Genomic DNA, 14,052 nt, shown 5'->3' with positions numbered 1-14,052 from the left:
CTGTTGAGTCTCATTTTTCAATTTCACTGCAATTAAAAAAAATAATAATAACAGATACGATTTTTTTAAATGCCAAGAGACAAAAGCACAGGAGACAAAAAAAGGATTTGCAAATCCATGTTTCTGATATATAAATATGAAGTTTCTAAAGCTCTGACCAGTCAGATTAAAAGAAGTTACATACATGACATCAGTGTTTCTAACTGTAAGAATAGTTAAACATCTTATGCAATTGCACACACCACATGTAAATGGACAAGATTGCATATTCCTTTTTTAACTTGATAGTTTGTAAGCATTTTTCAACCTGAAACTCTGCAAATTCCCTTGGAAATAGTAAACAACTCTGTTGTTGCATTTATCTAAAAAACAGTGCAATGTAGTAAATAGAACTGGAGTTCACAGGACCTATGTTTTTACCCTTCTTTTGTTAGCACAGGCTTTCCTTGGCATCAACCTCTCCATTGTTCACTGGCAGTAATAACTCTTACTCATTCTGAAGAGCTTTGTGAGACCTACCAGGCCATGTTTTTATCCCCATTCCAGAGCTAGCTCAACAAAAGCACTCTGAAGCCTTTCATCTACATTCAACACAACATGTCAACATAGATGCAGATTATCTGCTGATAATTGTTGCTTTAACAAAAATATATATATATATATATCCCTCAAATTTCATATGTTTTGTAAGAACTTTATAAATGTTTTACCTTTACATTGTAACTAATCTTCACATAAACTCTGAACGTTCATCTGCTGAGAGATCCTAGGCCATTTACATTGCACACTTGTGTTTTGATCTTCTAGAGTATTTTGTTTGTGTCTTAAATGCCTCTATTTTGAAAACCACATTTAAGAGGAACATATAGCAATCATATAAATATCAACTTGGCTTTACTCTGACCTATGGTTACCGTAACATAGATGATAAATCACGCTTAATACAGAAATATTTATTTATCTATCAGTTGCTTCAGAGCTTCCTTTCCCTTTAATATTTACATATGCATCCCATGTTAATATCATTGTTATTTATGACAGTGTAATTTTAAATTACTGATATTTCCATTACAAACTCCATTTTATGTAGTTTACTTCATCATAAACATATATTTCCATTAGATTGTTACTAATTTTTCAAAATGCTCCATGCAATTGGCTTTATTCCGAAGGAGCAAAAATAAGAAAGTTGAAATGGATTATAGATCACAAAAAAACTTTAGAAAAGCAGTATTTAAAAATTAATTTAGCATTTATATAACACCTCTTTTGTGTAAAAAAAAAATATATATATATATATATGTACATATATATATATATAAATTCAACTAGATCATTTAAAAAGAAAAAACATCCATTGAAATGCAGAATTATTACTATTATCTCAGAGAAATTTCCTACACCATTTTTCCCATGTGCTGCAAGCGGCATAAAAAAAATCGGAAGAACCAACCTTATTGCATCTGAGTGATACTAACCTCATCAATAAAAATGTAGTTGTCAAAACAAGCAAACAAACAAAAAAAAAACTAGAAGGGAATACAACAAAAATACTATCATTAAATAACAAAATTATAATTTAATATTAAACTTCTTACCAAGGAACACTGAAAGTATTTTAAGTTTTGTCTACTAAGAACATCAGGATCCAAGGCCATGCAGCTGTTTTGAGGAATACCATTACAAATATGTATCTTCAGATAAGTACTATTGGGGAATTCATGTCATTGTTAGAAAAAGCCACCAACTTTGTCTTTCTTTCTCTATTCTTCCATTAAAAAATAGGAAAATAATTATTAGGATACTCATCTCCTAAATTAGGAAATATTTTAAGTTGTGATTGTCTTCTCTGATTTTACTGCCAAAAAGGAGTAAGTGTGGGGGGACATTCTGTGAGTTTTGGAAGTCTTCAATCCAGCATTCTCTGCGATGGACAGCAGGAAGAAAAGCTTTGTAAGCAAATTAGAGTTCTGTTTGTGTTCAAAACATTCTTGCAAGTCAAAAACCCTAGCAAGTAAAGGCTGAGGCATATTTATAATCACATATTCAAATTGCTGACCTTTGGATGCTTCTGCTTCGGTTTGCTCTTCAAGACTTTGCCTTCTGCTTTTTTGGTGCTCTGTAGAAGTGATACTTGTTGTATTTTAAGGAAATACGGTTGTTATGCATGAAGCTGAAAATATATAGCAAAGCCATCCTGCTAGCTTTCCAGACAGGACTGAATTAATTGCCTGACTGTAGGTGTCTGATGGCACTGCTCAGGTGCAGGGCAAGTGGGCAGCTCCACAATGCTGGAAAGCGAGGACCTGGGGAGACCAAGAAGGGACGCTCCCTAGCACGAGGTCCTGCTGCAGTGCCTGAGCAAGGTGAGCAGAGCAGCTTCAGTGGCAGCAAGGCCACTGGCTGCAGGTTGCCAGATATGTCCCTTGTAGTGGGTTGGGTCTGGGATCATGCTGAGAAATCAAACATAACAGGCAGGGGCAGAATCAACCGGGAGCAGCTGAGCCTGCCAGGTCATGCAGATGAGGACCAAGGCAAGGGCCTGAGTTCAAATGCACTGGTGGGCAGAGGGCACTTGGGTGGAGGCCACAGGCAAAACTATCCACAGCTCTTACTCACAACTTCAGAATTTCTACAGCAGCAGCCTTTAGTGTTTCTTGCATAGCAGCACTGTGTCAGAGCAGATGTCAAACACAGGCAGGGGAGCCACAGAGAGCCTTCAGGTAAGAGGGTTGCAGGCTACCCAGGAAAGTCACAGCCTGTTGGCACACCAAAGAACCCAAAGGCCACTAGAGACCCACAGGCATCTTGACCCAGCTGGTCTCCTGGCACCATTCCCACAAGCTTGAAACTCTCACTACATATCTACCAGCCCTGTGCAAGCACCTGAAATACCCTCTGGCACCTCTAATAGCAGTACCTGTATGTATTTGGAGAACCATATCCCACCTACCAGCTGCTCAGGGCCTTTTGATGACCACTGACTGCATCTTCTGTATCTGAGGGATTATACTACTTATCCAATTTTTATTGATAGTGGTTATATCCAAACCTTGACCTTGCTGTTGGCACTAGGAGGAAAAAAAAAAAAAAAAAAGTAGATTCAATTGCTTCTCTTCCTACTTCAGGAAAGAGAAGGCAGGTGGTTTAAGAATGTTCTAAGACAGAAATAATGGCACCACTGCTTACAGCTTTTTAAGTGGAATATGAATGATAGTGGCATTTAGTGTCCCTTTTGAGTAACTAAAATTATGTTGAAGCTTATTGCTCTCCTGAGATTATCCTAAAATGTGGTGAGGGTCATACCAAGTCAGTGGTAGTCCTCCATTAGCAAAGCAATAAAAAGCATGGGGATTTTTTGAGAATCATCCTCTTTGGAGAAGAATAAAATCAAAACTATCTAAATCATACAACTGAAAGGTTAACTAACCATTTCCTAAAACCAAGGAAGATGGAGAGGTTTATCTCAACAGTAATTCTTAGACGAAGAAATCTGCATTTGTTTTCAGTCATTTTAACAAGCTATTTGGTGTTGTTTCAGACAAGGCTATTATGACTTCCCTATCATGCAAGAGTATGAAATCCAAAATTCATCTTTCTCCTCATCCTTTTGACAGATTTGATGCATTTCTTCTCAGTATCTTTTATTACTTAAATCCAGGAATTTTAGATTAAAAAATACAGATGGAAAATGAGAAAGCACAGACATAGCCCGTGAAATAGAATAATTTTCTACCTCCACTGTTTTTGTACCATGCTTAAAATTAAGTTTGTTCTTTAGAGGATTTTGCATTTTCAGTAGCAAAGCAATGAACTGTGGTTACCCATGTGAATGCCAGGATAAATTGGTACCTATTTTCAGGAGAGAGGAATCACCATCCGTTCTGTGGCTGCACACAGGAGACAGCTCTGAATAGAAGCTGAATCTTCTAAGTAGAAACTCTGAAGACATTTCCTGCAATTTGATTAGAAATAGTTTTGTAGTGAAAATTGTGCACAGAGACCAGAAATTCCATGTAGAAAAACAATCAAAAAACTCTACTAGAAACTTCCAGCAAACACAGTTTCTTCACTACCCACCTATCATTCTCCTATGACTTAATAAAACGGGTTTTATTTTTAAAAGCGTCATTTCAATTGTGCCTGTAATTGACAATTCTAAGACAATACAAGATGGAGATGTCTTCCTTTAGAAACTATTCTCACTTGGCCAGTGTTGATTTCCTTGTATTGTTTACAATTTAATTAAACACAACATTGTTTCAAATTTGCACCAGAGATCTTTGTATTAACGTCTGTCACTTTAAGACAATAATTGTGACACAGTAAGGTATGCCTTAGGCTTGTACTTGTCTACACTAATTTATTTTGTCTCAACTTCAGACTGCACCTTGGTGGATAAGTACAAACCATTTCTCTTCCCATGCTATCAAAGCATTTGGCAGTGTCATGAGGTAGTTTTACTAATCCCACTGCAGAAAAAGGTTAGTTAGTGTCACTTGACAAAATTAAATCATTATGGATATCTTTGGTTTAAAAGAGCAATAGCTGTTTTTCATATCAGGTATCTCTGGTTCAGAAACAATAAGTCTGATCAACACTTTGACATATATTCGTAGTAGCTAAACATTTAAAAAACATTCAGGAGTAAATGTAACTGGTAACAATAAAAAAAAATAAAAACTAATAAATTCTAATAATCATCTAGTAGTAGATTTAATTGGGAGAAAGGCAGAGAGAGAAATCTTAGTGACAAAATCTTTAAGTCATTACTAGACACTGGTTATTCAAATTAGTAAGATGCTTAAGTTGTACAAGTTGGAGGTTTTTATCATACAGTGTGCAACAGTAATTGTAACAGCAATTGCGAATATTTCAGAAGCCTGACTACTTAAAGTTTTCCCATGCCCTTATGTCCTCATTCCTAATATTTACTTTGTATGTGTGAAATCTCATGAGAGTCACTAGAGCTCCAGGTAGAAATCCTTGAAACATAACAATAGCAGAATTGAGGTCCTTTTATACTGCACAAAAATAACATATTTGGATTGTTTCCAAATAATGGGGAAAGTTATTGTTGCTAGTTATTGTTGCTAACTTTGGCAAGTTGAAAATATTTTGATTGTGGTCACCTGTTCTGAAACCATTGGAAACAATTTCAAACCTCTGCATTTGAAGAAGACTGTTTTGCATGCCCCAACTTTATTAATGTCTATTTAACAAATTGTAGGAAAAATATTATTCATACCTTTCCTTGGTGACTGCAGAGGTTTTCTATTGCACATTTGCTATATGTATAGACTGTACCCTTAATAGGCATACACACAAGCTTTCTTATTTGTTCCAATGTCTTTTATATTCTATGCTTAATTTTTTTTTTTTTTTTTTGGGGGGGGGGTTGTTGTTTTCATAGAATAGAATGGTTTTGTTTTAAACTGTTTAAGTTATTACATTTTTACAAAATAATGCCCACTAGTTACAGAATTTTTATAACATTCATAGGAAGTAATTCTGTATTTGACAAGAAATCACTTGTGCTTGGCCTCAATTTACTGAACTTATGTAGCAAGATGAAATCTCCCAATTTTTCCAGAGCATTGCAATTCAATGTGCTGTTCACAGATCTCTCTACATAGACAACCACTGCATATATTGAAACTTCCTATGAACGTAATTACCAAACACATGGGTTCATTGTTCTGAAACAGTATTTGGTTAGCATGTGTGCTAAAAATCTATCCATAAATGAATTCACATCACATTCTCTGCGAGATAGGAAGCAGCAAGGAAACAGATGCATTAGAAAAAAATCAGCCAAGAATAATTTCTTCAGCCACTAGACCTGTGACCTGCATGCTTTCAAAGCTACTAACAATGGCTGGAATCCAAGGTCAAAAATTCTCATTATTTCAGTAGTGTCATTCATACAAACTACTAAGGAACAGTACGGAAATTTCACTGCAGCAGAAATAGGGCCAAAACTTGCTTCAGTCCTTTAGAATAGACCAAAATGGTGTGTAATATATTCAGAGCTGTCAAGCCACCAACCTGTCCGGGGAATATAATACTCAGGATCTGGGAGACAAAAAAGAGATAAGTGAAGAAATAGTTGTGAGAGAGCGAGCTGTAACAAATGTTATCACAAAAAGAGCACATGGAAGAAAAATAGCGATGGGAGAGCTCATACTAAACTTTGCTTGAAATGAAAGGCTTAAGAACTCAAGAAAGAAAAAAAAAAGGACCTCTAATAAAAAGTGTTCTTTTTTTTTTTTCTGTGACTTCATTGTTAATGATCTGTGTGCTGTTTCCATAAATAACGAACATTTCAAAATCAACACAGATTTTGATGCAGAAAGGGAAAACCACCTCTCAGATTAAAAAAAAAAAAAAAAAAAAGGCTTTTTGAACATATTTGGGTTTTGTTTGTTTGTTTTTATAAATTAATTGCCCATCCTTTCTCACGTTCATGTGCCTAACCCAGCTGAATAAGAAGCTTCTGTAGGCAAGCTGTACAAAAATGAAGGTAGCATGAAGAAAGGTACGACATGTATTTTCTCCCATCTTGTATGGTCCTCAGGAAGGATAGGAGGCTAAAAGAAATTGGGTTTAAATCCGATATGATATTTCCTGTCTGAGCAGTAGACAGACCAAAAGCTCTTTGCATATTCTTTGAAGATGCCTAGACACAGCAGCCAGAAAGAACATAACACAGTGCTGTGTCTGAGGTGATGAAAAAGAACAAGACTTGCATTTGTGTTAATGTGTCTACATTTCTGCTTCATAGCTAAAGCCACCCCTAATATAATCTCAACCTATTTTCTTTCAAGAAGCTGCAAAAGTATTAAGGATGAGTTTTGGACAGACTCAGAAATTTCCATGTATTATTCAGGCTTGAACAGTTAAGAAGAAAGTAGACATTTGTCAAACATCTACACTACTCTCAATATAGTTCATTAAATACCTAATATAAATTCTGTGAAACACTCACATATCACTTACCCCTTGAACTGCTTGAGCTGGTTGAAAGACTAGACTTTTTTCCCCTTGTTCTCCTTTTATATTCCATTTACAAATTTAATGTCAATGGAATTACAAACCAAATAGCTACTTGTGAATATTTTTGTATTTTGAAGCAAGGTATCATTTGATATTTAAGAAGGTCTTATCCTATAAAAAGAGGCTTCAATATCTTACTAATGATTACTTTGGAAAACACGCTTAAGTTTTAAATAAAAAATATTAACAACCTCTTAACTAATGGCAAGCACTTGTTAGTTTACAGGGGTTTTCCCCCAAGAAGACAAAAGCTTCAGATGACTAACCATCTTTACACGTAGCTTTTTTCTTTCTCATTTCCATAGTGTTTCATAATCAAACTACAGCTTAGATCATAAATTGATTAGTTATGAAAAAAATAAAATTTTCCTCTATGTTAGATTAAATATTTCACTTCCCACAGTAGCACTAGATGATCTGGAGACTGTGCTCAGAAATACCCCTCAAAAAGCCCATGAAGCTCTCCACAGCAAGTCAGATGTCTCTTTTGTTTCTTAAATAATCGATTTGATGCATTGTCTTCTAATTCATGAAGATCTGTCAGCAAACTCACAGCTAGTTTAGCCACACAAGTCTTAGGAGTCAAGTGTGACTAATTCAGAATTAGTTTTTATTTTCATTGTTTTGTTTCTTCAGTGTTTCACTCTTTGATCTGAATTTGATACCTGACACCTTTCCAATTATGAAAATATTTTTAAAAAATGAGTTGTCCAAGCACAGTTTTGGACACCAAATGCTGAACAAGAATAATCAACACATAAGTCTTCTGTGATTCACAGCTGGTTATCAGAGTCCTGCCAATAACATGAAGAGAAGGAGGATGGCAGAGCTGACCTTTGTTCCTAGCAATGCTCCCAATGTATTAGTTCATAGAAAAAAAAAAAAAAAAAAGACAACTCACTCTTGCCTGTAAAAGGCAACCTAGGCATCTTTAGACTTGAATGCGGTTCTAAATACATCAGTTAATCCTCTTGCCTAAACAGTCAACAGAGAGTAATTCTTTCACAGTTAATTCAGAGGCACTAAGCAGACGATGCAAATGCTCCCTTTCCACTTGCATTTATTTTGATAGGCTGAAAAAAAGGGCTTTTCATTAATTGTTAACTTTTAATAGCCAATGACAGAGCTAAAGCAAAGTTAGTTCGACATCTCTCAGCACTGAAGGCAGTATTTCACTGCTTGGTGTATAAGAGTAGGCCAGAGCATGCTAGGTAGAAGGCAGAAAGGGTGCAATGGGCAGGAAACCCTGCCAGGCACATGCTGGACTCCACCGACCTACATGCACCCTCCAGCATGAGTTACAACAGTTCTCCTTGGACTTCAACACAGAGCAAGGGGTCTCCAACTTCCTGGCCCTCCTGGCCCCATTCAGCAGCTGCCTTCTCAGAGTGAAACAGAGAAGCCACTTCTAAAATGTGTTATAATATGTATCCTAGCAAAATATCACATTAACATTAAAAACATTACTAATTTTCAAAACACCAAACAATATACTTGCCTTTCTTTTGTCTTGGCAGAATGGGGACTAGTTGTATTTCAGGAAAAAATTTTGTTCTAAACTTCAGTGAAAACGCTCCAGTGAACATACGTCTTTCTATGTTGCTGATGTGCTACACTCATTAGCTACAGCAAATCCAAATCCAAATTGAAAAAATGTAATAATGGTTAGCTAACAATTAGTTAATACTTAAGTTTTAAAAGTCAGCCTTGCCATGCCCTCTTAAAGCTGAGAATGGTATTAGAGTTGGTCAGAATAAAATTAAAACAAAAGTGGCAAAAAATAGATTTCATTTCACAACTGTTTTGCTTCCAAATCACCACAATTGCTATCTACATAATACAAAGATTTGTGTACGTATGTGGGTGCAAGAGAAGGAAACACAGGATTAAACTAAGGGAAAAAAAGCTTTGATAACACAAAATTAACAATTCAATAATTTCCAGCTGCAAGTACTTTGCTAAGAATATTAAACTCTACTGTATTTACTTTTCTGCATTTCTGTGGGCAAAAACAGTACACAGGAAATACCGAAGAGAAGCTTTTGATCCATCTCTTAAGTGTCTTAAAGAATTAAGAAATACTCTGATTTAAAACTTGTGTCTGTAACATTATAATGATAATTAGAGGCATTTGATAGCAGCCTGCAACAGTGTGTCAGACAGTACAGTCACCCATATCCAGCAGTCTGTAACAATACAATCAGCATCTGGGTTGATGTCCTCCCAAAATAACAGGCTATCGTTGTCAAAATAAGTTTAAAAATGGTACAGCTATAGGTAAACAAATTTGTATTACTAAATACTTGGAAAATTTGGGACAATATATTCAGGGCCAAACATAAAGTGAAATATCTGATCTGCTGTTTAAAAAGTGGTACTTAATTCACTATTGATTTCCACCCAATTATTCAAGGCAAACAGTCAGTATTGATGGGACGCATATTTCACCATTTTCATTGCCTGAATTGTAGGAAGCATCCCAGCAATGAGTAGTCCTGAACGAATAGGTACAACGGCTGTACTATCAGGCAAATTATTTTGATTTTACATTTGATATGCCTAAATATATACAATATGAATAATAAGGTCAGTTTTAATTATCTGTTATAACTGAGGCTATATAACTCAAATATTGACTTAAAATCCAGTTCATTTTTTCCTCCTGTTGCCAATATACTTTTCTGGGTTGTTAAGCTCACCACATTTATTTGGTTGTGATTTACTGTTCCTTGTGCATAATAAACACTTTGTTATAACAAATACACAGAACATCAAATTCAGATGTATGGATGCCCCCCATGTATTGTCTGTTGCACCTTAATATTCAAGTTTTGATGTCACAGTTCATAAACTGGACAATTCCAATTCCAGAGCATTAGTATGGAGCTTTGATTAATGAAGTTATCACTAAAAAAAAAGCATTTAGCTGCTCCCTCTCAAGTACATCTGTGTGAGTTTCTAACACTGCATTAGTATTTGGCCCACTAGGATGCGTAACATTAGAAAGCAGTTGTCTGAGCCCTTCCAAAGTGAGAAAATGTCTTTTCTGAAAGCAAGCCAGGACAGATAAGATTGCCAGTAACATTCTTGGTACGCAAAATTGTATATATTTATGTAGACCTCTATCACTTAAGGACATACACTGTTTGGATTTTAGTTTTCATAATATTTGGGTTGGTTTTAAGAACAAGTTAACACTTATAAAACTGTACTTTTTGTAGAACTAAATAGCAATATGTTTAAAGTAAAAGGAAGAATATTTTCTTCCTATCCTGAATAAGGTTATTTCCAGGCTAATATTTGTATAAACAGCATATAATGTTAAGTTTGTCTCAACCAAACCATTCCTTAATTCCTTAAGGGAAAATTTCTTCTGTTACATCCTGCCTAAATATTAGGTGCAAAATATTTACTAAAATCACCACTCTCATGTAAGACAGAGCTGTAAGCTAGCACATATTCTACTAGTGTTTTCCTCTGGAATAAAACACAGATTGACACATTCAAGTAGTACATTCCTCTTGTTTCTATATAGTTACCGAGTGAAATATTTTGACTGATATTTAGCAGTTAAAAAATAAAAAGCTGCCAAATTTTTATATACAAAGTGTGATGCACCTCTCTAAAACCACTGTTTGTGTTACTTTCTCTCAAATCTTTTGTCAAATCTGATTTCTGAAGTTGTTATATCAGGCTACAATGTCTAACTAAGATAGTTTTGTCAGATACCTTTGTACCAAAGCAACAAACTTAGTTAAAAATAAATATTTGATCTGTAATGGAAATAACAACGTGATCCTTTATTTCCATTTGTACATAGCATAAAATCCCCATCAAATAGCATGCTGATATTCCTGCCTGTGCTTGCCTTATTTTTTTGCATATTTTTTCAGATCACTGATATGTGCAATTCTTGATTATAAAATCCTGTCTTCTCACACAGATCTTTTTACTTCAGCAAAGCCACATTGCATTTTTAACCACTGCTCATGTTGTCCAAAAGCCTTAAGCACCTTGCCTCTTTCAAGTAACAACAAACCCACCTATAGTTCCAGTTCAGTACTAACTATAAAATTGCAGCCAATGGCACAAAGTGGGCATTAATCTTCGTATTTCATTATTAATTCATTACTAATATTAATTCATTAATTAATATTCAGCAGTCTGAAGTGGATAAGATTCTCCAAGACTACAGCTTAAAAACAATAATGAAGAGAAAATAGCAAATAAACCAAATTCAGACTTGAAGTTTTTAAAAACTAGAACATGTCCCCTGCTTACATGTCTCAGGAAGAGGAGGGAGGCGTGAGATGAGCCACTAGTGTTTTAGCTCTGATTTTAGTGCAGACTTTCTTCTGTAGCTGAACTTATATTTATTCTGCTTTTCTCTCCCTCCCTCCCCTGCTATCTTGCAGCAAATGTATGTGACAATGAGCTCCTGCATTGCCAGAACGGAGGAACATGCATCAACAACGTGCGGTGCCAGTGCCCTCCAGCCTACACTGGCATTTTATGTGAGAAGCTGAAGTGCGAAAGGGATCCAGGAGGCTGCAGCCAAAACTCCGGCCAGGGGGCAATATCTCACGGTCCCCTATTACTGCTGACTGCCCTACTAGGAGCAACTGGGCTCTGCACATGCTAGGCTCCGTATGGTTGATGGCATCATATTCGGACTGCTTCAAAAGAATGTGCCACATGAAAACAAAACACAACCCAAGCATTTGCTACTGAAATTTAAAAAAGGAAAACAAAAAAATTACCACATACAAACTAGGAAGGCCTAACTGAACTAAGCCATATTAATCAGTTACGGACAGTGCTCTGAGTCAAGACTGTTCCCCGCGACCCGAGACGGGTTGGCAGCGGCCTATTCCGTCAAGTCAGCGCTAGCTGCCGAGCTCACACAGGACAAAGGGCTTCGACAGCCCCAGACATGGAAACTGAATTTAAGAAATGTTTGCTACTCCTCTCTGGTGCGCTACTGTACCTCCGCCCGGTGTGTGGACCGACCAAATAAAGGCATTCTTTGCTGTCAGTGCATTGTGGGTATAAGGAAATCTGTAAAAGCTGCCATATTGGCCTGCTTCAGTCCCTGAATCCTTTCCAACCTGTGCTTTAGTGAACGTTGCTCTGTAACCCTTGTTGGTTGAAAGATTTCTTTGTCTGATGTTAGTGATGCACATGTGTAACAGCCCCCTCAATAAAACTCAAGCCAGTCATATCCTTGTATACCTTAGCAGCACTGCATCAGTAAGATGCTGTGTTCACCTACTGTACAAGAGTGGCTATAGGACAAAGTGTATTTATCCTTTTGTATTCAAATGAAGTTATTTTTCTTGAAATAATGTACAATGTAGATTTTTTGTATTATTGCCTATTTGTGTTACCAGACAATTTGTTAACGTATTTAATTCTAATCAGATAAGAGAAAAATATTACTTTTTATTTAGTCCTTTTCTTTTACCTTTCATTTAATTGTGCAGAGATTTCTCTGTATGGGCAACGTGCTGGCATCAAAGAATATCAGTTTACATATATAACAAGTGTAATAAGATTCCACCAAAGGACATTCTAAATGTTTTCTTGTTGCTTTAACACTGGAAGATTTCAAAGAATAAAAATTCCTGCATAAACAATTCCAGGATTATGTATTGCTATTTCTTAAGACCTTTTAGGAAAAAAAAAAAAAATCATTTTACCACCTCGTATATGAAAGAACAGATTCAACAGTAGGAATTCCATCATAACAATCTAACCTACTTTTATTTTTTACTACTGGCATTGTTTTTGCAAACAATTTGAAACAAAGCATATCATTTGCTTGAGGAAACCAAAATCCTAATCATCAAATCCTAAGCATGGAAGAGGTGTGAGAAGTTGAATAGTTCTCATCTTTCTTCTCTCAAGACATCACAGAAATTATTCCAAACTAATTCACAAGGCATTTCGGAAACCAGTCTTTAAATCATACAATTTTTGTGGATTTTGGCAGTAATGAAGTAGATATAGCCACCGCTTAAACTGTTTCTCCAAAAGCGTCATTAAAATGATGTTTATATGTGTACTAGTCTGCCTATGAAACTGCAAAAACAGCAGCAATCAAAAAAATAAGATTTAACTTTTAATAAAGTCAAATTTAATATTTAGAAGGAGTGTCAAAATATACAGCAGCAAGTAGATAAAAAGTGCTGCTCCAGCAAATAAAGTTTGTTTTAAGTATTGCCCAAGGTGTAATAAATTCTTGTTTCTGCCTTTTATTAGGCCAATTACTGAATGTGACAGAAATGAATAGCAAGAATAGAGAGGCAAGGAAAAACCACAGCAGTGTTTCCAAGTCCGGGGGGGAAAGTGGGGGATTGGATCAAAAGGTAGCAAGACTGTATGAATTCATTTCCTGGCAATTTTTATCATAATGGCTGTAAATATTTTACCAACATAATAGCCTAGTATGGAAAACTGTTAATCAGCAAAAGAAAAATTCCTGAGAGAAATAAATTCTACCTGGCTGCCTCTTCCAAATGGTGAACAGAGCACAATTTAGGGCACTGCCTTCTTGGCTAAGCTCTTTCTGCTGAGGGAACTTTTGTGTGCCCACCCTCCAGAAACAGGTAGGCACACTGGGTCTTCATTTCTTTAAAGATTCATATGAAGATGACAATGAAGATAACATGCTGGTATTTCTTCAGGCTGTCAACATTGGCCCTTCGTGTAGAATATCTGCTGTTTACATCAGCACTTTGTTTCCCTGAGCTAAGATAAGGCAAAGAAAAATTTAGACCTTGGGTGGTTACCAATGCTGGTAAGCATTAGATTGCAGGTATACATTGAAAGGACATTCATGACAATAAGCAGAAACTTATACTGCAGACTTAATGAGGAATATAAACGCTAGTATAGGTGACATGCAAAGCCAGACACTTATAATTAAGTGGATTTCTGATATTAAGATGTGGAATTTAAGTTTCCTTAATGCTTATTAGCACAGACTAAACTCAG

General features: G+C 35.9%; 1 protein-coding gene across 7 annotated transcripts in view; it reads left to right on the top strand.

Moving 5' to 3' along the window:
- The window catches only part of NTNG1 (netrin G1), a 157,470-nt gene extending 143,886 nt beyond the window's left edge, over positions 1–13,584 (top strand). For 4 of the 7 annotated variants that reach the window (XM_032191826.1, XM_032191828.1, XM_032191832.1 and 1 more), the window contains one exon: positions 11,472–13,584. In XM_032191826.1, the coding sequence (XP_032047717.1) occupies positions 11,472–11,698 (227 nt within the window). In that variant the 3' untranslated portion in view covers positions 11,699–13,584. The remainder of the gene's footprint in view (positions 1–11,471) is intronic. The other 3 variants (XM_032191829.1, XM_032191830.1, XM_032191831.1) reach the window with 2 other exon arrangements.
- The last annotated feature ends 468 nt before the right edge of the window (positions 13,585–14,052 follow it).

The sequence above is a fragment of the Aythya fuligula genome, chromosome 8 (genome assembly GCF_009819795.1).
Source record: "Aythya fuligula isolate bAytFul2 chromosome 8, bAytFul2.pri, whole genome shotgun sequence".
Lineage (NCBI taxonomy): Eukaryota > Metazoa > Chordata > Aves > Anseriformes > Anatidae > Aythya > Aythya fuligula.
This window is presented reverse-complemented; position numbering and strand designations above follow the sequence as displayed.